This window comes from Mastacembelus armatus, chromosome 11 (assembly GCF_900324485.2).
Source record: "Mastacembelus armatus chromosome 11, fMasArm1.2, whole genome shotgun sequence".
NCBI classification, from domain to species: domain Eukaryota; kingdom Metazoa; phylum Chordata; class Actinopteri; order Synbranchiformes; family Mastacembelidae; genus Mastacembelus; species Mastacembelus armatus.
In genome coordinates this window covers 10,412,084-10,436,420 of record NC_046643.1, presented here as the reverse complement: position 1 = coordinate 10,436,420, position 24,337 = coordinate 10,412,084, and the positions used below count along the sequence as shown (strand labels likewise).

Sequence of the window (24,337 nt, the reverse complement as noted above, 5' to 3'; positions counted from 1 at the left end):
AGGAATACTGCTGCTAAGAGATATCAAGGATGACTCTTTCTGCGTAAGTAATTTACCTTGAATTATCTTTCTTATCATACAGTTCATTCATTACTCATTTACATGAAGCATTAAAATTATATAAATAAATATTATTTTATATAAATAAAATTGTCAATACATACCAGTTATTGTACAAAGTACCAGTATATTGGCTGTTCACAAACAATGCCATTTTCATATGAGGTACAAACTTTCATTTAAAAATGTTTTGTATATGTAAAAGTTTCTCATCCTTCTCCTGAGTTAACAATGCGATGCTGTTTTTCCTTTGTTTATCAGGAATTATCTGAGGCTGAGTGTTGCAGGCCTCTGCTTAGTGGCTAAAGGTTTGATAATATCAACCCCTTCTGTCGCTGTAATAGCAGCTGTAGTTGTTGCAGGAGTACTGATCTCTAAAACTGGTAAGTGATTCATAACTTCTATGGTGTGATTTATGTACATTTAAATGTGAGCTCCCTAGCCCTCAAGTATCTTTGTTTTGTTTCTTTCAGGAAGAATCTTCCAAAAGTAGAAGAAATGACCAATTCATATGCAAATAACTTCAACATCTATGCCCATTAAAATTTGAAATAACACATATTACAGATCATCTGTTGCTTTAAAGGAAATGTTAATACTTTATGCGCACTTGATTTATAGCCTGTACTGATTTTTGCTTTCACACATTTTGAAAACAGAATCAAAGCTATACTGCCTATACTGGCACCATTCTGCCTAAATACAAAGAACTTGTGAACTTTTGTGATAATATTTAGTTTCAAGGATAGTTTCAATATGCAACATTTAATTGTTATTAATCACTCTTGTTTCTGCATGACACACCCTGATCCTGATATTACAACTCAGGAAGTGGACTTTAGTCTTGAGTAAATGTAAAAGGTTTTATGGGACAACTTCCACTGAATGACTAATAAGATACTGTAATTGGGAGGATTCAGTATGATCTCTTGACAAGGAAAGACAGACAAAGCACATAAATCAACTTGCTGGAGCCAAGTAACAATTGCTGAAAAATGATTGCTCCAGTCTAGCTGTGAGTACGGCCAATCACTTAACTCTTTTGACACAATGCATTTTTGTGTATAAATTATATAATCTCAACTGTCAGTCTAAAATATTTGTTTCTGCCCTGTGGAATTCAGGTCCTCACAGCTTTTTATCAGTGTTGTCATTTTCCTGAAAATGAAGTTTTTATTTTACATCAAAGCAGCAAATTTAATAATTCCAACCTGTAAAGCCCACACCCCAACAACTGATATGCTGACTCACGTATTCACACTGCTTACACTTTTGTTTCCTTGTTGATTTCTGCTCTGGATCTAAGGGCAATGTCTGACTATAAGGACATACAGTAATCTTTGAGTCTTTTCTAAAACTTACCTTTAACTAATGACTTTTTTGTCAAGTATATCACCAAGATGATCATTGAGTGGTCACACTGAATATCACTAATGTGTTCAAAATAGAAACTAGGTTGGCTTGTGAACTGAATGCTTTTATACTTGTATAGTTCTGTGCCTGTCAAGAATTGTGAACCAGTTAAGAAAATCTAATACCCAGGCATGATCATGTCTGTTAACATACTGTACCTGCATTTTTTCAAATAATTTTCGACTCCATTGTTTAATCAGACCAATACAATGCGTCACAGAACCATATCATGTATGTAATCTGCCTTTAAAAAACCTGGAAACATATTGAAAGGATCCTTATAGCTGATATGAACATGATTACAAATAAAAAAATAAATGCATCAGTTTGTTTTGAGGTGTATTACTTTAGACAAACTAATCTGCACACTGAAAACATAAATTAAATCAAGGATACTGACTTTAATCTTGATTTAGTGCATTTGATTCAAGTATTTTCAGTGTATGAGGAAATGAGCAGCTGTCATTTTAAAGTGAAGTAACTGCTGGGCACTGGGAATGTAAAACAAAGATTCATCCTTTACTGGAAGTAGATTATATATGATCCCACATGCTTTCAAGTCAACAAAGACACATACCACAACAAACCAGCTGGACTACTTTCATACAAAACAATTTTAATGAGCCGAGTTTATCTTGCTGATTCCTCAACTCTGACATCAGAGCACTAATATTTCACAGATTTAAGACGGACTGAGCCGTTGACCGAATACACATCAACTGTGTTTATGTGCTTGTGTATCTTTCAGCCAATAAATGTGTGACTACTGAAGAGTTACAGAATTCAATGTTAAGCAGTTGTTCCTAAAGATTTATGCCACTATGATATTATTATATTTGTGCATCCTTGTTGAAGATGATGTGCTGGGCATCTGTTGTGGTTAGTTCAGCTGTGACTGGACGTTGGAGGACCTGGCTGGGCTGGTGTTACCCCATCAGGCTGTGAGGATGGGTCTGAGACAGTAACCAAAGAGGTTAGTGTCATCGCTCCACCATTTGAAAACTATGACAACAGTAAAGAATACTCACACATGCCATTGGGGGCCCCAGGGTGTCGAGGGGCTATTGTCTGGGCGTTTCCACCAGCGGGCATCATCCGGTTGGGCATAGACTGCCCTGAAGGAGAAGGAAGTACTAAAACGTAAGGGAGGGAAGGAACAGAATGATTTAACAGATAAGAATTTTTTACTTTCTGTTAAACTGTGTCTGATTTATGTGTCATATTGAGGAGGTTTCATTTTCTGTATGTGTGAGCAGCCACACCTGAATGCTGCATTGTGTATCCTGGCTGCCCCTGCTGCTCCCTCTGCTGGCGCACTTTCATCTCTGCCTGCTTCAGCTGCTCGGTGTGGAAAGTTTGTCTCTCTGATAATAGCTGTTGGCGCTGCTGCTCAAGCTGCATGACACACACACACACGCACACACAGAGACAGTGTTACTGATATAAGCTGGTCATGTGACTGATGCCTCTGCGCATAAACCCTGCAATAAAGACACACCAAAAGATTTGCAATTAAAAGAGTTTTCTGACAATTTACATTTTAGGAATTTCGCTCAAGAGGGACACAAATGAGCAAGATGTTTAAGGGTTTAAATCATACAGTGATACTAGGTTTCATTGTCCCTGGTTTGGACTATAGCCGACATCATGTTCACTCACAGCCTCTTTCTCACGGTCCATGATCGTCTCCAGCTCCTCAAAGTGTCTCAGCTTGATCTCCAGCTTCTTCATTTGGGTTTCAACCAGCAGAGCCACCAGGGACTTTATCTTCCTCTCTTCCACTGCTGCCAAGTGCTGCATATACAGGAAGGGAATAAAAATGTCATTTAAACGTGAAGAAAGGGCTTCAAAAAAAAAAAAAAAAAAAAGAAGAAAAGAAGAAAATAATAATAATAATGGAAGTACAGATAACGCAGAAAACACCAACAAAGACGAGAAAAGCTAGAAAGCAGAGAAGTGGAGCAGGGTATAATAATAAACCGGCTGTGAAAGAGTGTGTCACAAAGGGAGAGAGAAAACAAATTGAGAGATAGAATGGAAGAAAAACACCAGATCAATCCGTACCAACTAGCTCTGCATCAATAATGACGATAGATCGTGATAGAAAACAACTAAAACGGCCACACAGCCAAAGGTTTATAGTATTGTTCTGATCTTAATCTCAGTCACTAGCCATGACTGTGAGTGGAAACGGCTCTTTGACACACACAAGACAAAGATAAATCTTACACATAACTGATCTACTTCCATACAACATAAGTGCCAGCCCTTTAATATAGAACACACTTATTTGCTCTGTTGCCAAGAGTTAGCTGAGAAGATCTACAATATTACCACGTTAGGCTACATCTAGCAGCCAGTTATCTTGGCTAAGCACTAAGACTGGAATAAGTCAGCTCACTTATTAATAAATGTATATCTTGTTTAATCTGTCAAAAATGAAGAAAAAGAAAAAAAAAAAGTAAAAGTGTATGGTTAATGGTGGGTCTTCCTCCTGGACTCTTTACTAAAAGCAGTAAACCAACAGCTCAGTCTCTAACCTGGCAGATATACTGCACATATATTCTGTGCCTTAAACGTAACTGTACACATCTTAAAGTGGTCCCCAAGATGGTGCTGTTTTTGTTGCTAGGAGACCTGTGACATAACTGGAAAAAAAAAAGCCTCTATTTAAAATGACAACCATTTCTCCACTTGATCTTCAGGTGATTGGTCCGTTTTGAAGTGGGAGGGCGGGATTTACCTTGGCCTTTGTTGCAGCAGAGGCCAGAGCAGCTGCGGCTGCCATGGTAACACTGCCCTCCACCAGATCCTGCTCTATTACTCTTCTCCCTTCATCCCCATCTCCCTCCCTCCGCCCCACGCTCTCGTCGTCATCTCCTCTTCCTGGATGATATATAAATAAATATAAATAGCATTTTTAAACATTTTAATATATACATACATGCATTTTACAATTCATGCCCATACACGTACAATATTTACATACCATCTCTCTCCTCTGCAAGGATATTTTCAGTATTCTCTCTTTTGACTCGTTCTCCCTCCACTTTTGCCCCACTGGGTTCCACCTTTAGGCCATCTGCCCTCACAAGGACCTGAAACAGATCCAAATGTACACACACACACACACACACACACAGTAAGCTATGAAAGCCACCTGCAGATGCAACTAAACTCTCTCCAATCTCTTGTTGTGGCATTACCTGATGGGAGGTGGAGTTTGTCTCCATTTTTTCTGCATCCGTTGATTCTGCTGGTCAAAGGTCAGTGGAAGACAATAAAACATTATTCTAGACAGCACAGAAAAACAGATTCTATATTGTAACTGAATGTGTAAGAATAACTGTCTTGCCTGTTTTTTCGAGCTGGTTTGATGTTTCAGAGAACTTATCCACTGAGTCCTCTTGTACTCGGGAAAATTCCTCTGAAAAAAAAGATGATATGTCACTACACACATACTGTATATCATAGTATATTAGTAGATCATTTCTGAACACTACCATAACCTTGAGTACAAACAAACACTCCTCACCCAGAGCAGCCTTAGCTGCAGCTGACGCCACCCGTGGGTCTACCACAGATGCCAAGAAGGCCACAGTGCTCATAACAGGGTTCTCCGATTGGCTGAAAGGCACAGGCTGGTACGCCAGTGGGCCTAGGGAGGCTGAGGAATCTTCCAGGTAAGGGTCTTCTATTGGCAGACGAAGGAAGTGGAGGATGCAGTCGTCCTGCGTCCTGGAGCCCACATGCTCTGATACTTTGTTCCAGTCATCTCTGTAAACTTCTAAGGCCTGAGGGAGACATAGAGGATGGATAAAGTGGAAAGGCAAAGCTGAGAACAAGTTTCAAAATATCAGGGCTTATTCTGATAAACCTGTTTTTTTGATAAGCAATGAATCATTTAGAGCAGAAACCTAAAAACCTAAGTGCCTGCCTTACCTCCAATAACAATAGAGTCTCTTGTTCTGTCCATTCCCTTCCTGCACTTGCTCCCTTAGTCTGAGAAAGCAGTCAGGAGATTAATTTAAATACAGCAGTAATAATATTTTTACACCTAATTTCAGACACATTTAAAGAGGGACTAGTAACATACACATATGTTTGAATACATATGTAGAAATTGCAATCTGCAGATTTTGGTCAAACGTCATTTTCAGTATATTTGTGCTGTAGCTGTGTGAGACCTTAGGGTGTTTCTTGGTGTAGATGTCAGTGCGGAGACCAAAGTTCTGGCAGTCTGAAGGTTTCTCTCTGCTCTTTTCTGGGAAATACAACATGTGCTGCGAGGCTGACACCTACAAGAGTGAGACCGAGCAGCACAGTACGATCACATTTATAAAATAACGCTTCCGTTCTGCCTGTGTCACATGCTCCACATGTATGGTACAGGTATGTGTTACCTGCAAGGGCTTGTGCTGTAAGGGGGCCAGCCCAGATGGTGTGTCAGCCAGTACATTGAAATGAGGGGTGGGTGGGGGTCCCATTGGGAGGGGTCTGCTCTCCGCATCCACTTGGTAGTTAATCAAACCCCACTGCTCCAAAAACGCATGAACCCTGGACCAAAAGAATATTGCTGTTTTTATTCATTAATCTGTGTATCTGCTAGAAGTTGCCTTCACAGATGACAAATGTAAAAATGCTGACAAATCATCATCTGTCCTGTAATATTTAAAAATTATAATGAAACTACAGGCCCCATAATGACAGCACATACTCTTTGTTCCTTCCCAGCATTAACAGATTTGTTAACACATTCACATAACTGAACGCCCACATACTACACCTAAATTAGCAGATGTGGCAGACACTGTGCGGTATCAAACACCCACACACTCAGTCATACCTCATGAGAGCACACACGTCCCCAGTGAGGTTGCGTCTGCAGGATGTTGAACTGAGGTACTCCTGGGGGTTGAGCCGGTATGTGTCGATCATGAAGTTGCGGTATGCCAGATAGCTGCATTGTACATTGAAGAGCACGCTGTTGGTAGGGCATTCGCTATCATTTCTATTAACAATCATGTCTGAATATCTACAGTACTCACATTTCTGGAGATTTGGACTTATTCTTTCCATTGAAGAACTCAGGCAGTGCACGTTTTTCAATTGAATGAATGCTGGAAAACATGGACAAAATATTTTTCTTTGGGTGGGGGGCTGTAGTTATACCAAGTAATGTTTGGTGTGTACTAGTAAAGGTTTAGACTCAGTGTGTCTCCATGTGTTTGTTTACCAGTTGTAATTGAACCATGATGTGTAGCTTGGTATTATAATATGATGGGTCTGTTCTGTGATACTGTCCTCTCCCTCTGATAGGCGAGGTATCTCTCCTCTCCCCTCCTCGTCCTCCTGTACACAGAGATTACATTTAATTAGACTTTAATGTGACGGAAACCAAAACACTAATTGAATATCACTAATTGAATTGACTACCCAACCCTCCTGCAATTAGAAAGCGTTTGATTAAAGAAAATGACATCCTATTTACCCTTCCTGGAAAATCATCCTCTTGCTCATCTGAAAGAAAAGCAGTGAATCACAATGAAAATCAATCTTCATACAGACAAATCAAGACAACTGCATATTAAATGTTTTAGACTGAACAAAATCAAAAACTTACCATTAACAAAATCTAGATTCATTTATAAATATTTACCATCTCACATGCAAGCTTACCCAGGTCGGCCATGATCCCTCCTTTGACGGGGGTATTCTCACTGTCTTTCTTCAGGTTGACTACACAGACAGAATTAAAAAAGTAAAACCAACTTGGAGAAGAATTGTAACACATTTGAACACTTCAATGAGAATATTTACTCATACAATACTTTTTTAGTGGGTTAAGAGTTATAATCTTTGGATGGTTTACCATTCTTGGGCAGTATAACCTCCTCCATGTTTGGAACAGGGGTAGGGTCCTCCATATCTTTGGTCAAGTCTTCTTCTGGCTCTTCCTCTTGTTGTCCACGCCGTCTTCTGTACACATGAACAAAAATCAGTTTTGAAACCAAAAAACATGCTTGACATGCTTTCCTGATTGGATAGAACAAATATGTTTTACCCCTTCTTTCCTTTCTTCCTTCCTTCAGAGGAGGGAGGAGAGGGGGAACGTCTTCTCTTTTTGGAGGGAGTGGATTTTGAGTCCTTAAAGAAAGTAAAGTGTTAGGTGGGAAAAAAAAGACAAACAAAAAAGCAAGAATTTCTTACCTGTAACAAAAAAAAAAAGACATTTCAGAATTTGAAAAAAAAAAAAAAAACTCAAGCTGAATTAAGTGTCTAATATTTAACTGTGAATCATTAACAGAGAACCTCTTCTCCTTGACAAAAACTGCAGTGCCTACAGCTTCACACAAACCTGATCATCTCGTAGGTGAATACGCTGACGGAAGATGATTGGCATATTTCTCTCATCCACACAATAGTCTTCTTCATTCATCCATTCGTTGAAGACATCTGTGTCCAGAATCCAACCGGCATGAACCTGGAATACACACATAATAACACATATCAGATCACATAATTAGAAGAAAGTTAAAGTTTGACTTTGCCAGCAAAATAAACACCAATCTCTTCTTTTAAGTTACATGATGAGTTTTTGAAATGACACCATTACTTTAGGAAAGCCACTATTGAGAAAGTGTCTTTAAAAAACATAATCTCTGTCAACCACTGAACTATCTCAATTGTAAGAAATTAAACTGCCAAAGAGCAAACAGACTGCTAACCAGCTGCCTCACCAGTTTTGGCAAAAAGCACATTTTGGACACTGTTGTTGTGTGGTATGGTACTGGGAATTGTATGCAAATGTGCACTAACCTTCCAGGGCCTTTCTGGAAGTGGTGGCTCTTCAACCTCTCCTTCAACATCACTTGAGGACAGCCAACTGTCATAACTGAAGGGTAGAGACATAATGGGTAAGTGTTCTGATTGGGTGTGAGAACCTGCGTGTGCGCATGTGTGACTGTGTATTACCTATCTGGGTGCATGCCCCAGTGAACCAAGACATGTTTCTCTTTCCGCATGACTGGACGCATCCATTCATCTGCAAATAGGCGTGTAAACAGAATATATCAACTTAATTAGTATCAGACATTCAAAACAGAAACACACACAAACAAAACTGCAAACTTTAACCGACCTTCTTCTGTAGCAGGAGGTGAGGGGTAGATGTGGTGGCTGGCGAGCAATCGGTCTTCAGTGAGTGCACCCTATGGAAGAACAGACAGTCACCCAACAGCACTGAAAAGAAACTACTTTAGCAGAGCTACACGCTTCTAGTATACTTTTAATTTATAAATCTAACCCCCACTGGGTCTGGCCAACCCTTTGTCCACTCTCTTGAATAGCACTTTACCTGATGCTTAGTTATAATACCAGTCAGTCTGCTAGTCAGCTCCTGATCCAGTGTGGGGTCCAGATATACCACTGGCAGTGACATACAGTTGTTCTGCAGACACACATAACACAGGTTCATGTTCATCAGTGGTGTGTTTTGTTTGGTGTTCAAGTGTTTGTGTGTGTGTGTGTGTGTGTGTGTTACCTGGATCAGTGCTCTCTCAATAGTACCATACATCTCCACATTCCTCTCAATCCTTGATGGATTCTGCAAATCAAACCTTCTCCTGTGAAGGTTAGGAGAGGAAGAAAGAGATACTAAGGACACAGTCAGGTGGAACCAAACATATGCACAGCAGGGACATCACTGTGAAATGGCAATGCCACATGAGTCTTGGTACTCACCAGCCTTGGTCAGCCTTGAACTTGTAGGCAGTGCCAAGAATGTGGCAGAGCCCACCGCCTGGTCGCAAGTCCATGAAGCATTGCGCCTGTAGCGACATGATAAGGATTGCAGATTCTTATGTTTTTCATGTTTTTAAGTAGCATCTTACCCCTCCCCCTTTTAATGACAACCTCCATGGAAATTACCTTTCAGATTTACTGTGGTTTCTTTGCAATCTTTACTGTCAAGATCAAGGGATTAAAGTCTAATATTTACTCTTACTTGTGTCACATTTTTCTTGGGTCATAACAAACCAGGTATGTCAACCACACTAAAGACACAAGAATACCAGAGCAACATACATCACGTTCAACATACATCAAGCTGGAGAGTCATTTAGAGACAAATGTACCGATGAGAGTGAAGCAGAGAGAGACTCACTGGCACTTTGGTTAGCGCAGGACTGGTAGCTTGCCTGCCAAAGGCTTCCTCTTGAAACTGGAGTAGCTGTAGGGTGACTGCAGCCAGAGTCTGACATGATGGAGCATCCACCAACACAACCTGACAGAGGAACAATTTTTAATAGTCGTGCTTTAGTATGTTTCCTAACTTTAACGTTACAGTGCTGCATTTTCCCGACAACTCGCCAACTCTGCGGCTGTTTGGGATCGTTAACCTCTAAGATTCAGCCACATTTGGATTTGGTGTTACGTATATTTTGTAGAAATCAATACAGCATTCTTCGTAATTGTGTAAACGTAATGTTATCTAGCATGAGACGTTTGTTTACAGTGTGAGCCTTTGGGTACTAGCAGGGGGCGGCTAGCTTGTTAGCTTGCTAACTACCTTTTTGTAGTGCTTCCCGATCCACTGTCGCACCACCTCCAGCTGCGCTAAAGTATCCGGGCTCTCCCAGAACCTGGCGGACGGGCTGCTATCTTTTTTCCGATGGGCAGCCGTTCCGGAGCTGCCTTGGCTTGTCCCCGGAATCCCAAGATTTGCACCTCCTGACATTGTGGCCATAATAAAAGGAGATTAATTTCAAACGGGAGAACAAAACTGCTAGCGCGCTCGCTAGCTTTTGCGTTCTCGCTTTCTCTCGCGAGACTCAGCGTAACTGTCGCAATTCGGTATAAAGGTTTTCCTGTATTTGAGGATCAAATGCGTTTCGTTTTAAGTATTTTTTAAAATTATATTTGGGATATTTTGACTCAGTATTAAATATTTGAGATATATAAATGTGTTACTGTATGCGCAACATAATATACACATTTCTTATAAGCAAGGACTTTTACTTTGAAATATCAGAAGGCAACATTACAAGGAATTGCGGAAGACGTTAAGAAAGGAGAAGTAGTGACATTGGTTAGTAGCAATTTATATTTATTTGATATTTTAATGCTTGAATATTAGTTTGAAGATCTTACTTGCCTTCCGTTTACAACTGTAGTTAATATAATTTGCAGTAATTGCGCTGTCCTAGTTTTCCGCAATGCAGTCTCAATGTCCGGAAAAACAGACACCAACTGATTAAGCAGCCACCTTGTTGATGTTTCCCATATTTTATAACTGGACATCCCACACACACATTTGCACCCACCAGGCAGTTGAAACTGCTCTGCGTGTTACTGAAGCCCCAGCATCTCTGTGAGTAACATGAACCATCTTCTCCCTTTCATGTTTACCTAGCCACTGAGCTCCCATGGGTGTCCAGGGTCTGACCACCGTTGTGGAGGGGAACAGAGACTTACTCAAAGATGTGAAGTTCAGGGACAGCCGCCTGGTTATTGACGGCTGCAGTCTTTATTTCTGGCTCTACTTTAAACAAGGTTTGGACCAGCAGCATGGTGGGGACTATGATGCGTTCGCTGACCTGCTCACCCAGTTCCTCTCTGCGTTGGCAGCCTGTAACATCCAGCCATACGTGGTTATTGATGGAGGTAAAGATGCTTTATAAAGTGGAGTTGTAGCACATGTAAACATTTAATGACACTTGTCACAATTCATGATATTATTGTTTTTAGGTTTGCATTGCAAGATACAATTTAAAATTAATGAAACTTTTAAAGCAGTTCACAGAAACACACCTACCCAACCTAAATTATTTGATTTAATTGGTTATACTATGCCAGCAGCACGATGGATTGGTGGTTAGCACTGTTGCCTCACAACAAGAAGGTTCCTGGTTCAAAACCCAGCAGGGTTCTCACTGTGCTTGTGTGGGTTTTCTCCAGGTACTCTGGTTTCTTCCCACAGTCCAAAAACATGTATGTGAGGTTGGAGGAGGAAGCAAGAGAAATCTATTGCTGGGTTTTCTGTATCACTGTTGTGATTTTTCACTTATGCTCCAAAGTGAACTCTTCAGGTGCTGTTTTTAGAAATAAAAGAACAAAATTAATTTACCCAAATTGCAAAATAAAATGCATCATATCAAGGCTATATGAACATGAGATTTCTTGCTTTAATACATTAAGTTATGGCACACAAGCAACTCTTAGGCTGTCAATACTACATTTTACATTCAAATCCTGCTTCCAAAAACATGTATGTCAGGTTGATTGGTGACTCTAAATTGCCCATAGGAGTGAGTGTGAGTGTGTGAGGTTGTTTGTCTCTATGTGGCCCTGTGATGGACTGGTGACCTGTCCAGGGTGTACCCCTGCCTTTCACCCAAAGAGAGCTGGGATAGGCTCCAGCAGATCTCTGTGACCCTAAATAGGAATCAGTGGGTATAGATAATGGATGGATGGTTATACTATACCTTGCATAAAGTGCTACAGATCGTATTTCAAAACTGCACTTTAAATTCTTGTTTTTCTACATCTTAACCTAAAGCTTTTTGAACTATATTTATAATAATAATTTAGCTATAGGTGATCATTAACCCTTTTTAGGCTTTCCCTGATTTGCCTCTATATTATTTTCTTTGGTATGTGCAAACTTTGTCATTGTACAGTTATTTGACAGATTTGTGTTAATTTGATTCTAAGTTGGTCTGCAGTTGTATTCCCCACAGACATTACATTTCTGTTATTTTATGATTACAAGGGATTGACCCCAGCGACAAGAAGTTTTCTACCGTACGGGAACGTCTGAAATCCAAGATAAGGGAGGCAGACAGTATTGCCCATGGCCGTAATGGCTCAGTCCTTCCGATCCTCACGAGAGATGTCTTCATTCAGAGCCTCATCCAGAAAGGAGTCCCACTGGTTCAGTGTCCCGCTGAGGCTGACTGGGAGATTGCATGTTTGGCTCACCAGTGGAACTGCCCAGTTCTGTCTAATGACAGTGATTTTTATATCTTTTACCTGCCAGGTGTGGGTATTAACAGGATTTTTCTTATTGTACTTTAAATAAAGGATGCAGATCTTTGTAATATTAAGGATTTTGCTGTTGTTACACATAATCATATGCTTTGTTTCCTGATCTTAGGGGGTTACCTACCACTCCGTTTTTTCCAGTGGACCAACCTTAACGGTAAAGCCTCAAACCGCTACATCCCAGCTCGGTCCTATACCACTAATGGTCTTTGTGGTTTGTTTGGGATCGCAAGGTGGGAGTTTCTACCGTTATGTGCCGTCCTGATTGGTAATGACTATGGTGCTCCAAAAGATGCTGATAAAGTCTTTGCTATGTTAGATACATGTATGGGAGGTGGTGGCAGGAATACCTCCCGCATTGAGCACCTCTTCCTCTGGCTGTCCTCTTTTACAAAGCTGCCGGATGCCCTGGAGGAAGTGATTGGTATGATGGGGGAGGAAGGCGGTAAGGGAAAGAGAGGACAGAAGGGTGGGCTTAGTTCACATCTGTGGGCAGCTATGCATGAGTATTACATCACCCCTCAAAGCTCTTTGGCTCACTGGTTCTCTGGTGGTAGGACAGCTCCAGGAGAGCAGACCTTTGCGCTCATGCAGCTACCAGAGTGTCTTTTGCAGGCTGCAGCACGGGGGCTGTTGGCTCCCTTGGTTGTAGATGCTGTGGTGATGCACAGAATCCTGCTCATGCCCCAGGTGGAGAATAGCAAGCTTGCCAGCAGCCACTGTAGTGCCAGAGCTATACGTCAAGCTATATATGGAATATTACTGCAGAGAGAAGCTCATGATGTGAGGGTACAAGGAAACATCAGCCTGGATGTGAGAGGTATGAGAGGTGGGAGAGGGCAGAGGGGGAGGGGACGGGCAGGCAGTCAGGGCTATAGAGGTTGGGAGCAGGGCAGCCTTTTTTCCACACATGTAGGATTTAATGGTGAACAAGCAGCCAGTGCTACTCCCATTCAGGCACAGGGCTCTAGTGCTGCCATTTGTGTGGAGGAGTATGACCGTCTGGACCTGAATTTGAAAAAAAATCAAGTGGAGGCACATTCTCCTAGAACCCCTGTTCCTCTGCATGCAATTGAACAGGTAATCATGACAATAAATGTTTTCTTATATACCATATACCCTATTTGTTTTTATCTGATTTAAGGAATTGACCTTATGATATTGTTACATTTTCAAATGTTGTCCCTTGAATTTTTCTCCAGGCTCCTGTGGCAGTTCGTCTGGGTGCCTTGTTAGAAGTCTTAGGAGTGAAGGAGTCTGCCCTAGCTTCTGTTACTCCCCACCTGAAGCTGGCTGTTGCAGTGACAGGCTTCTGGCTGCGAGAGGCTGTACCAACCCCCTCACAGCTCCATCTCCAGGCTCTACTACTGGGCATGGTTTATGGAGAGCTGTCGTGGAACAACCAGCCTGAAGCCACTCAATTATACCATGCTGGTTCGCTGTGATATTATTCAACAAAAATTTGAAATGTAATAGAATAAGTAATTAATCTCTAATCTGTGCCTAATGACATTAAAAAATGTCGCTGCTCCTGCTGCTGTCTGTCTTTCTAGTCCCATGCTGCCCAAATTTGGCCGCAGAGCATAATGTGTGGGCAGGGCTGGACCGACAACGTGTGAGACACGGGGAGAGACGGGGCTTGGATGTGGGAGTGGCTCACAGCTTCAGCCAATGGCAAGCCTGCCTCTGGAGCGCACTCTGTCTCAATCACCTATTGCTGCTGCCACTGCCTGAACCTCACCTATCATGGTAACACAGACACATAAAAGAGAAATATATGTGCATTTTCAACCCTGTTTATCGACCACAAGGAATGAGGACTAGAGCTAGAGAAATTTAATTTCTCAGATCATTTAGTCTATAAATGTCAGAAGATAGTGAACAAAAAGTTTGCCAAAAACAAAAGGTGACATATTTAAATTCAGTTTTATCTGCAGAGATTTTGATCTGTATTTTTGTTTTCATGACAAATTACATAAAAACACCAAGAGCTACAACAGCTTTTATTTTTAAGTCATAGGGCAAGAAATATAAAATATCTGCAGACACCACTATGGGAAAGTGAAAGAATATATGTTGGTAACTTGGTTGTCTGCTTGTCCCTCTGTATGTCTCAGGTTGTTCAGCGGTACACTGGTGCATGGCCTCTTCAGGTATCTAAAAGGGGGCCGATCTGCTGAATCTCTTCTACCCATGGGTTCCTTGTCTGGAAAACTCTACTCCACCCTGCTGGACGCTGTGAGGAAATGCAGCTCCAAGGCCGATCCCTCCTCTTCAGCAGCAGGGAGGAGGAAGAGAGGCAGAGGTCGGGGAAGGAGAGGAAGAGGGGGAGGTGGGAGAGGAGCTTGGGGAGGGTGGCAAGGTGTTGAGGAGATAGACAACAGGTTTGCTCTTCTGATGAATGAGGAAGGGTATGATGAATATTGGCAGTGAAGCAGAGCAAAATGGAAAGGCTGATATTAGGGACCAAATTAGAGAGCACATTCCAGTGGGTTTTAAAACACGCTCAGGGAATGCTACAAAGAGGCATTTTCAATTGAGGAATAACACCTTTGAATGTTTACCACTGTGCTTCAGTCTGCGGTCAGACTTGCTTTATGTTCAAATTTATATTGCCTTTTGAAATCATGTGACGTCAAGACATACGTATCAGTGTTCGATTAGCACACTCTTGCCATATTTGAGCAGCTTTATGCAGTTTTTATCCAAATAATGTCTATGTAATTAATGCACTCTTTTAAATCTGTCAGTTTTATCAAGTTTTGTCAGCATAAGATTTAAACCGTGAATGTAGAGCTGCCTTATTATCTTGACCAGAAAATTGCATGGCAGCTAATGTCATCTTAATAATTATCATTATTCCATTTTATTGCAGATGCCTTAATACTGATGCAATTGGTGCACCTTTCTATATATAAAAATATATACATAAATGAAATTCACACACTTTTTTAAATGATCACTTTCAGCTAGTTTTTACTCACATGTAGCCAAAAATAAAATGTTTACCCATTCTCTGTAGTCAGAGTTTTAAGTTACAGTGCATTACACTATTATAAGTAACACAACCAAGATACACTATTCATAACAGCAGTATGTCTACATTTTAACAGTACATAATTCACAAGCTAAAAAGAAATGACCAACTTTTTGAAATAAAGAGAAGAATTCCAATTTAAAAAAAATCTCTTGACTATATTTGACCACAATTCTTTTCCGGCTTTTAGTTTGAATTTTTTTTTTTTTTAACCGGACAACACTGTCACTAAAAGTCTCCTTTTTTCCTAAAACATGTTTGTGGATACTGTCCCCTGGGCACTGTAACATTAGGACCTAGTTTTTAGCCACAGCTAAAAGGTAAAAGTGTCCAAAATCACTCATTACTCACTATACAGCGTGTTTGCTAGTTTGTAGTGATGTCCACGCGGCGAATGTGCAAATATATCCACTATAATGTGCATTCAAAAAGTCACCTACTAACAATCCCACAATGCAATGCTCTACATTTTTACAGACAAGAAAATTTGGTGTGGCTGTGCAGTTCTAAGTGATGACACAAAATGACGATTAATAAGTGTCTGAAAACTGAATTTTCAATATTAACTAAACTGTTCATTATGTATTCATCCCACGGAGTAGTGAGTGAGGGAGTAATTCCGTTGCAACCAAAGAGAAATTTGGCTCCTGGACATAACTAAAAGAAAATCATTAAAAAAAAAAAAAAAAAATCAAATAAACAGACTCTCTAATAATTGGCGGGGGCATGGTCAGCACAATAAAAAAACAAAACAAATAAAACCCAGGTTTAAAAAATAAATTAAAAACACTTTTTAAGAAAAGCAATGTTTTCTATACCATAACAACCCCAGGTCCACGTTAAAAGCCTGCAGAATGAGCAGCCTAAGAATGGCTGACTCTGAAAAGACTGGCCTTGCCTTAAATATATCAGCTCCATAGTCAAGTGGAGGCTTAATGCAGCAGCAGTGAATGTCACAGTGACACTCAATCTTTATCTTGTGCTATGAGGATGATGAGGTTGAGGCAGTAGGTGCATTATGTGGCTGAGAGTCTATGAGGTCCATGTCTTCATCTTCGTTGACGCCGCACGTGTCGACTACACAGATGAGGCAGCTGGTGACGGGAAAAGCTCGCACCTTGCTGCAAGTCACCCACCTGAACACACAGAAGCAAAATGTTATTTTTTGATTTCCTTTTACTTTAATGTTGGTAGCTCAGGATTTTTCAAGTTGGTATTCAAAAAGTACTTTGTGTACGTGAGAATAGATCTTAGTTGTTGTCACTTCTACTCTCCAAACTGACCCTGAACTGTCCACTCAGTACATCAATACGCTGTAAACAATAAGGGACAGAAGATGTTAGAAGTAGTACATATCTTTCTGCTACAACTTGGCAAGGAAGTACTTTCCTTGGAATAAAAAGTGACAAACTTGAATTAAACACACCACAACTGCTGAAGATACCAAGTTGGATTAGCTTGTTGGGAGAAGTTGCAGTTTAGCTTCAGATGAATTTGGAGTGAGCTTTCACCCAGGAAGAATGCTGTGCAGTTTGTCCCTATTCTTTTTACAGCGTAGTGATGAAAAGAGAAAATATTCAAGGGCAGTGTGGAGAACAGACCTATGTAATGTATATAAAGACAGCCGAATCCAAAATTATACACCAACCTGTCGGTATCAGTGTGGTACTCCAGGACGTGTCCGAGCCGCCCCACCCCTTGGAATCCTGCCAGCACATAGATGACTTCACCGACCGCTGCACACTTTACCGTCACACCTCGCCACGGCATTGGTGAGGCGGGACGCCACTCATTACTGGCAATGTCGTAGTACTCCACTGAGTCCAGTCCACCTAATGAAACACCAGTTTTTACATCCTGTCTACTTACGTAAAAGAGTATCATTGCTAAAGTGACTACTGGTATATTGCTGCGCCTACTATATGCTACAACTATTGCCCATGCTTTATCACTGTTGTAGTTGGAGCAATATTTGTATTTTTACCCAGTGCCCCCTGTCCTCCAACAGCATAGATTCTGTTGTTGACCACCACCAGCCCAAGGTTCTTCCTGGCCTCTCTCATCCCACAGAGCTCCCTCCATCTGAGGACAATAACGGACACAGACAAGACAACAGAGAGATCTGTAAATGTGTACCAAAGCAATAAACCCCCACACACTTAGTAACTTAATATAGCAATACAAAAGGGATTATAGATGATCCACCACTTTTCTGCATGTACCTCCAATAAAGCATGCTTTGCTGGTTATAGTAAGTGTAAAAAGATCCAAATCTAACTTTTATATTTTCGCATATCTGATCTCACTATTAAATCCATACATGTTTTAAATCATCCACTGGTTGTACAGAGATGTATGTTTATGTGACTCACTGCTGTGTGGTGGGGTCATAGACCTCACAGTTGTTGAGGACCCTTCCGGAGACGTTGTTGCCCACCGTCCCTCCACAGACATAGATGTGTCCATTGGCCTCCACTGAGCCATGGCTACACCGGGCCATCAGCATGCTGGGTTTCACCTGCCACGACTCTGTCCTCGTGTCATAACACTCGAAAAGGTCTAAAGCTGAGCTACCTGTAGACATACGTGTCCAATACATATTACAGTGAAATCTCTCCCACATAAAAGATCATCAACATAATTTTTGCTACTTCTAAACCAACAAGGCATGGAAAATCAGTTCGGTAATATAAATCACCCCTTCAACCCTTACACCTCTCTCTGCTTACCCACTTCTGACCCCCCAGATGTGTAGATCTTTCCCTGGACAGCGCAGGCAGCTAGGCTATCGCGTGGTGTGGGTGGACCCAGCTTGGAGTACCAGCTATCCTTCAAGACATTGTAGCAGTCCATGCGTTTAATCGGGAAGAGCTGTGAGCCACCTAGGATGTAGACCACATTGTCCCAGAAGATGGCTGTGGCATCACGGCGCTTCTCAAAGGGGCAGCGGATGTCTGTCCAACTGGAGTCCTGCATGGAAAACCAAAATGACAAAGGCAAATATTATGAAAACAGTATGCTACAATGTTTGTCCAGCATCTAATACTGATGAAAATGGAACAAAATGTTGTCACCTCAGATAACAAAGTGAGGCTGGGGATCTGTGCTGTGACTCTTAAGGAAATAATATAATCAACAATACAACTAGTGACCTAGCCATGCACAGCCTTAAACATTATAAGCAAAACCTTAAAATCAATCAAAATGAATGATTCACAAATTGCTGTGGGGGCTTTAGCAAACTTGGTAGGAGTCAACTCATTTACAAATGGGATGAAGTTAAAAGCTTTGACCAGATTAATTGAAAATGGTTGTATTTTCTGAAATACAAGTTGACTTGCTTGTGATTCCTGGTACCTTGGGGTTGAAGTAGCGGCAGGACTGAGGCTGGGAGCCTCCAAACAGGGCGATGCGGTAGTCGTGCTTCTTGCGTCGTGGTCGGCTACTCTCTCCCAGGTCCTCCCGGTCCTCCAAGGACAGTAGGTGGTATCGCATTCCACCTGGGACAAAAGCACAGGCTGTTTTTGTTGTTTGTTTGTGTGGGAGTTCTCATGTCAATCCAGGAGGCCATAGCCACATACAGTACTTTGTACTACTTTTTTAGAATTTTTAATTGTGTATGATGCAGATAGCTTAGCAAAGATCCAGAGTAATATAAGATTTTTTTGTGTCACCTCGCAAGAAGAAAACATATTATTGTGTGTATACTGTCCACTTGTACACTGGGATTTCAGTGTTTGCGTTTCTCTCTCTTCTACTCACTGATTACCATCTTCAGACACTGTGGGTTGTCCTGGATGAGAGGCTCTGCCTGCACTGTCTTCGACAGAAACGTTTTGGAAACCAAAGGGAAGCGAACACACCCCAACACCTCCACCATGTACTGTTGTCTGTTACACACGTCATACTTCAGCCAGCGCACCGCTGCATCATAAATCTGAAAAAAAAAAAAGGAATGTACACATTACTTGTTTCTCAGCATTGTCCCAAATTGTGGGACAGGCAGTTTTGCTCAAATACAATAGTGATACATGTAGATGTCTACAAAAAAAAAAAAAAAAAAAATCACAAAAAAGAGGGTATACAGGTACCTGGGCCTCTGCACGGACAGTGAGTTTGTCCTGGTGCAGCAGATGTGTGAGCTGTGAAACGTCCAGTTGCAGGAACTCATCGAGTTTGTACACTTCAGTAAAATGGAGCTGGAAGAAGTCTTCTGCTGCTGCCTTCAGCTCAGGGCAGTCCATACAGTCCGCCAGGGTTGAGATACCTGCAGGGGGGACACAACAAGGATCAATCTAATGAGTTACACCATGATACCCACTGGACTATTATATACCAAGTGAGATCAGATTTAACCTTGATAAGTTGTATTTATACTTCTGTTCTTACCCAGGCAGTTTGTGGCATCAATCTGTCCTTTGAGGAATTCCACACACATCTTCTTCACTGGCTCAATCTGGTACTGGTTGGCTGCATCGAGCAACGACTGGACATTACTGCTGTTCACTGAGATCCTGGCACACAAACAGTACACTCAGTGCAAGAACTGATTATAAAGGACAGACTTTGGATAGGATCCTTTTTGGTGACATGAGTCTCTGTAGCTCTCATAATTTTCCTACCTTTATGTCATGTTTTGTACTCTATACCAAATTCTTACCGGGCTGTGTAGATGAATTCAATCAGCAGCTCAATAATCTCAGGCTCAGCACTCCTGAGCTCCACCTCATGGGACATCGACTCTATCATTCGAGCTAGAAGTGAGTAAAGACAGTTTTCACAGAAAATATCAAACAAAGGCAGAACGAAATGTTTCTCCTGCTCTGCCTGCAGTCCTATGTTACGTTAGGTTTTTATTTCTTTATAACAGTCCTAATCTAGTTACCTGAACACAAAAGGATAAAACCTGAGTATTTCCTCAACATGAACATGATACACTATTGGATTTGTCTCAGGATGTCTAAGTGTGCACACTTACTGGTGAACATGAGGTTAAAGAAGTGGCTGGCAGCAGCTAAGACTACTCTGTGAGCAGGAAAGTGTTTCCCCTGAACCACCAGGGTCACATCACAGAGGGTACCCTGAAAGAAGTAAGCACACATTACACATTACACATTACACAGACAGACAGAAAGACAGACACAGACACAGACACAGACACAGACACAGACACAGACACAGACACAGACACACACACACACACACACACACACACACACACACACACACACACACACACACACACACACACACACACACACACACACACACACCTGTTTCCTCAGGTTGTTCATGGCTCCCATGGTGCTGGACAGCTGTCTATACTCCTCTTTGGTGGCACATTTCCTCTCGCTCTTCTTCTTGCAGCTTGACGCCTTCTCTGGAGAGGCCATCCCTGTCATGTCAGCCTGACTAATCTTCTCTGTTCAGTGAAATGACAACAAACCCAGAGCTACTCCGAGCAGCGTGTGTGCAGCTACAGTCTCTTTGTTTCTCCTTCCCCACTGATAGTTGCTTACTTGCAAAACATCAGCTTGTTGTTATGTGATATGTGTAAAAGACGGCGGCGTGGCGGCGGCTTCCCCCCGAAAGCCAAGAGAGAGAAAAACATAAAAGATAAACTTGCTGTCAAGAGTTAAAATCAAACCAAATAGCAGAAGCTTTTCTGAGCTACAACTCAACTCTAGCTTGTATGTATTGTGACTTGACTCTTCTTCTACGGTTCGGTTAGGATGTGACACGCTCATGTTCGCCCTCTAGCGACACAGGTGGTAAATTACGCATTAACCTGCAGGATTGTGCAACTGACAAAACACAAACAATGTGTAGATTTAGGGAATTTTTCGATACAAAAAACATTTTTAGCAGTTTGACTCCCATGAAATATTACATTTCTGATTAAACATATATTCATTTATATCCAATTTATACAATATAGATAATATTAAGAGCAGCACCTTTCATACCGGGCTGCAGCTCACCTGTGGGTGCACCGGTCGTATCTGTGCATAATCTTAAAAACAGAACCAGGAAGAAAAGTTTTTCACATGACGCTGACGTCACGCGGAATGTGGGCTACAAATGCAAATTGTCAGAGATAATTGACCTGAAAACAAACTGGGAGACGCATTGGTCGTAGAAAATGCATCGTTTTCTCTGCTGCTCGTGTTTCTCCAATGGAAACGAGGTATGCGTTTATGTTGTACTGAGCTTTATTTAAATACGAATGAGAAAGTCTCCGATTCCGTCAACGAGATCGTTGATCATTGCTTTGCTTCAGTGAAATTACTGGATCACTGATCTAATGTATGAATGGTCAAGCACCATCAACAGTTTAGCTACTCATTTGAATCGTGCTATATATAGATACACAATTACATATTACATTATTATACGAGATTTCAGTTTTGCTACTTCGATGTAATAATATCTGTTGTATTGAAAGAATGGAACTAACCCAAATAAAATATATTATTATTGTTGGTGTTGTTAACAATATTGTTCTTATTTATAGTTTTATACAAGGAAAAAACAGTAGGCCTAAAAATGAAAAAAGCACTGACTCTGTCTCAGCCTGGAAGTTACTGTGGATGGTGTAGTTGCTTGAGTCAGACTGAAGGAATTTGTGTGTAACTAGAATTTTTGATAAATACTCATTAAATAAATTTATATAAAGAAAACTCTGCTGTTTCAGAGACAACCTCTCCTGCAGCCCAGAGTTGACATGAATGGAGCTCGATCGGCCAGGCAGACCCCTTCAGCTCACAGTGGGACACCACCTTTACAATGTTTATGTCTGTTTTCAAACCCATATCAGTGAATGTAATTGTGATCAAAAAATGTCTGTACTGTATGCGCTCTTTTGTGTGTCTGTGTATGTGTGGGTTTTTTTTTTCAGAAGCACAGGTTGTGAGGCGGATCAACAACCTGGTGATGAGACAAGTGTGTGTGCCAGAGTTGGACAAAAGTTTTTCTGATATGGCCGTGACCTTCAACGAGCAGCAGGAATGCTATGAGGCCATGGCCCGACACATCAGCCACCTGCAGCAGACCTATGGCTGTGCACACGATGATACCCTGACTTTTGCTGAATGCGTGAAAAAGATCAGAGAAGAGTACGGTGAGTGATATTTGGTCTTCAGCAAAAACATAGACGAGACGTATTCGTTTCACTTTTCACCTGGAGTGTCTGGAGACTGTGCTATGACTTCATCATTTGAAGCCTACATCTTTGATCTGCTTTTACACTGACGAAGTATTTCTCGGGTCATTAATCCCTTTGTTAATCACCTTTTCCTTATCATTGTAACCAAAATAGAGGATTAGTTCCTGCTGTGATCTATTTTATAAGCAATGTGCTAACACTATTTTCACCACTTTTGAAATGTACATTCATTTTCAGTTAGTTTCAGTTTAGTGGCTGTTTACCACCTTACTTTGTAACATTTATGGTTAACCACCTGACTTGAACTGCTTAATTTTTCATAGAAACTGAAAGAAACAAAGGGGAAAAAACAAGGGTAACTGATAGCTAAATCAAAATCATGTGCCAAAATGAACACTGTCTCAAACTGCAAATCAAATCTCTCATCTGTCAGTACTGTACAGATAATGTTGTTTTTAATCTTCATCTCTCTCTACTTCCAGAAGCCACCTACAGGGTCTCCCTTAGGATGAATGGCTATGACTTCTCCCTCAATGTAGTTCCCTTACAGTTAGATGGTAAAAGTGAGGGGGACCCTCTGCCTCCACGTCTGCAGTCGGCTCAAGATGAACTGAGAATCATATCTGACAGGGCCAAGGCCACCATATCAAAGGGAGCCCCGCTTTCAGAGCTGACTGGTTGGCTGCTCCGTGAAAGAGATCAAATGGCTAAGCAAGTGAAGGGTGCAGCAGCCTCTTATCAAGAGCAAGGAAGACTGAATGACAATCTGGAGGCGAACATGAGGGAAGTGAGGAGGGTGAAGGCTTTATCAGGTGGATACAGAAAACGAGCTGAAGAAGTCCTCACTGAAGCGGCACAGATTGCAGGGACTTGATTGTAGTTATTTTAAATGACTCATTTATCTCAACTGGATTACCCTTTAAGTTTGCCAGGTTCAAATATTTACAAAGGTTATACTTCTGGGGAGAGAAAACACTTTGCAACTACTATTGCTATTACAGGACAACGTTTTGCTAAACGTCTGGCTCTACTTGTTGGTATACTGTCAGTTTGATAACATGCAGAAGGTTTCCAAATGTCAGTATCAGTTAATCTATTCATATCATATCATCAGGAGCAATGCCAGGTATGTAAGAAATGTTTTTAGATAATGAGAGAATATGCACAGAATAGTGTTTGATATGTTGGCAGATCTTTGCTGTCTGTGTCTAACAAGGACATGAAGACTCATATCTTTAAACTTTAAAAAAAGGCTATTTTTTATTTACTGTAAATTGTAATGAAAATACATTTAAAATGTGTGTTATTCTAAAAGATAACATTAGGGGGCACTGCAGACTAACTTTATTATTCAGGTGCTGTTCATGTTCCTTAGTCTTTCTCAGAAAACGCACTTTACGGATTAAAAAAAATCAAAGTATAAGGTGTCGAAATAACACGTGTATCACTTTATAATTTTGTGTTTGATTAGACACTAAGTGTACAGACTGTGAACCGCGCTTGATAGTAAGCTATTTTTTTCTATGTACTGAGGATAAAACAGTACAGGACTGTCGCTTTTAGCCGTGATGGGACTCGTTATTGTTTATGTGCTTTTGCTGTTTAAACATTCAGATCCA

At 41.1% G+C, this 24,337-nt stretch overlaps 4 protein-coding genes and 1 long non-coding RNA gene across 6 annotated transcripts; 3 read left to right on the top strand and 2 right to left on the bottom strand.

Moving 5' to 3' along the window:
- LOC113125999 (uncharacterized) lies at nucleotides 1-1,961 on the top strand. The gene is made up of 3 exons (XR_003295234.2): nucleotides 1-43; nucleotides 322-443; nucleotides 534-1,961. It is a non-coding gene; the product is annotated as an uncharacterized LOC113125999 (long non-coding RNA).
- Nucleotides 1,962-2,069: 108 nt separating this feature from the next.
- On the bottom strand, nucleotides 2,070-10,309 carry smarcc1b (SWI/SNF related BAF chromatin remodeling complex subunit C1b). 2 transcript variants are annotated; one of them, XM_026299714.2, is made up of 28 exons: nucleotides 10,043-10,309; nucleotides 9,638-9,757; nucleotides 9,217-9,302; nucleotides 9,017-9,098; nucleotides 8,831-8,923; nucleotides 8,615-8,684; nucleotides 8,449-8,518; nucleotides 8,293-8,368; nucleotides 7,832-7,957; nucleotides 7,538-7,620; nucleotides 7,346-7,452; nucleotides 7,153-7,212; nucleotides 6,965-6,993; nucleotides 6,710-6,825; nucleotides 6,522-6,593; nucleotides 6,320-6,433; nucleotides 5,877-6,030; nucleotides 5,661-5,771; nucleotides 5,416-5,475; nucleotides 5,009-5,267; nucleotides 4,829-4,900; nucleotides 4,680-4,729; nucleotides 4,463-4,571; nucleotides 4,217-4,359; nucleotides 3,133-3,267; nucleotides 2,736-2,868; nucleotides 2,502-2,606; nucleotides 2,070-2,426 (listed from the first exon to the last, which is right to left on the bottom strand). In XM_026299714.2, exons 1-28 carry the CDS (start codon nucleotides 10,217-10,219, stop codon nucleotides 2,359-2,361), a joined length of 2,880 nt encoding a protein of 959 aa, XP_026155499.1. In that variant the 5' UTR covers nucleotides 10,220-10,309; the 3' UTR covers nucleotides 2,070-2,358. The 2 variants fall into 2 exon arrangements, with proteins under 2 accessions (XP_026155499.1, XP_026155500.1); XM_026299715.2 differs by having other exon boundaries at nucleotides 4,680-4,726; nucleotides 10,043-10,308.
- aste1b (asteroid homolog 1b) lies at nucleotides 10,308-15,605 on the top strand. Its single transcript, XM_026299716.2, has 7 exons — nucleotides 10,308-10,561; nucleotides 10,886-11,136; nucleotides 12,245-12,511; nucleotides 12,629-13,596; nucleotides 13,719-13,950; nucleotides 14,070-14,265; nucleotides 14,634-15,605. Exons 2-7 carry the CDS (start codon nucleotides 10,899-10,901, stop codon nucleotides 14,947-14,949), a joined length of 2,217 nt encoding a protein of 738 aa, XP_026155501.1. The 5' UTR covers nucleotides 10,308-10,561; nucleotides 10,886-10,898; the 3' UTR covers nucleotides 14,950-15,605.
- A 113-nt stretch (nucleotides 15,606-15,718) lies between these two features.
- On the bottom strand, nucleotides 15,719-21,287 carry klhl7 (kelch-like family member 7). The gene is made up of 12 exons (XM_026299717.2): nucleotides 20,827-21,287; nucleotides 20,532-20,634; nucleotides 20,214-20,307; nucleotides 19,943-20,067; nucleotides 19,645-19,820; nucleotides 19,316-19,490; nucleotides 18,911-19,053; nucleotides 18,283-18,523; nucleotides 17,926-18,127; nucleotides 17,538-17,635; nucleotides 17,202-17,385; nucleotides 15,719-16,689 (listed from the first exon to the last, which is right to left on the bottom strand). The coding sequence occupies exons 1-12, from the start codon at nucleotides 20,953-20,955 to the stop codon at nucleotides 16,536-16,538; spliced, it is 1,824 nt and encodes a 607-aa protein (XP_026155502.1). The 5' UTR covers nucleotides 20,956-21,287; the 3' UTR covers nucleotides 15,719-16,535.
- Nucleotides 21,288-21,653: 366 nt separating this feature from the next.
- LOC113126565 (uncharacterized) lies at nucleotides 21,654-24,185 on the top strand. The gene is made up of 4 exons (XM_026300647.2): nucleotides 21,654-21,740; nucleotides 22,248-22,320; nucleotides 22,452-22,673; nucleotides 23,201-24,185. The coding sequence occupies exons 1-4, from the start codon at nucleotides 21,696-21,698 to the stop codon at nucleotides 23,590-23,592; spliced, it is 732 nt and encodes a 243-aa protein (XP_026156432.1). The 5' UTR covers nucleotides 21,654-21,695; the 3' UTR covers nucleotides 23,593-24,185.
- The last annotated feature ends 152 nt before the right edge of the window (nucleotides 24,186-24,337 follow it).

What these genes read in the sequence shown, in the direction of transcription:
- smarcc1b (XM_026299714.2), bottom strand. Translation starts at nt 10,219, where the DNA reads ATGGCCACAATGTCAGGAGGTGCAAATCTTGGGATTCCGGGGACAAGC. An exon ending in GACGTGTGTGCTCTCATGAG is followed by an intron (nt 6,031 to 6,319) that starts GTATGACTGAGT and finishes CTTTTGGTCCAG; the next exon opens with GGTTCATGCGTTTTTGGAGC. An exon ending in AAACCAGCTCGAAAAAACAG is followed by an intron (nt 4,730 to 4,828) that starts GCAAGACAGTTA and finishes ACCTTTGACCAG; the next exon opens with CAGAATCAACGGATGCAGAA.
- aste1b (XM_026299716.2), top strand. Translation starts at nt 10,899, where the DNA reads ATGGGTGTCCAGGGTCTGACCACCGTTGTGGAGGGGAACAGAGACTTA. An exon ending in CACTCAATTATACCATGCTG is followed by an intron (nt 13,951 to 14,069) that starts GTTCGCTGTGAT and finishes CTGTCTTTCTAG; the next exon opens with TCCCATGCTGCCCAAATTTG. An exon ending in CCTGAACCTCACCTATCATG is followed by an intron (nt 14,266 to 14,633) that starts GTAACACAGACA and finishes TGTATGTCTCAG; the next exon opens with GTTGTTCAGCGGTACACTGG.
- klhl7 (XM_026299717.2), bottom strand. Translation starts at nt 20,955, where the DNA reads ATGACAGGGATGGCCTCTCCAGAGAAGGCGTCAAGCTGCAAGAAGAAG. An exon ending in TGAACAACCTGAGGAAACAG is followed by an intron (nt 20,635 to 20,826) that starts GTGTGTGTGTGT and finishes TACTTCTTTCAG; the next exon opens with GGTACCCTCTGTGATGTGAC. An exon ending in CTTTAACCTCATGTTCACCA is followed by an intron (nt 20,308 to 20,531) that starts GTAAGTGTGCAC and finishes ACTCACTTCTAG; the next exon opens with CTCGAATGATAGAGTCGATG.
- LOC113126565 (XM_026300647.2), top strand. Translation starts at nt 21,696, where the DNA reads ATGCATCGTTTTCTCTGCTGCTCGTGTTTCTCCAATGGAAACGAG. An exon ending in GCAGACCCCTTCAGCTCACA is followed by an intron (nt 22,321 to 22,451) that starts GTGGGACACCAC and finishes TTTTTTTTTCAG; the next exon opens with AAGCACAGGTTGTGAGGCGG. An exon ending in AAAGATCAGAGAAGAGTACG is followed by an intron (nt 22,674 to 23,200) that starts GTGAGTGATATT and finishes CTCTACTTCCAG; the next exon opens with AAGCCACCTACAGGGTCTCC.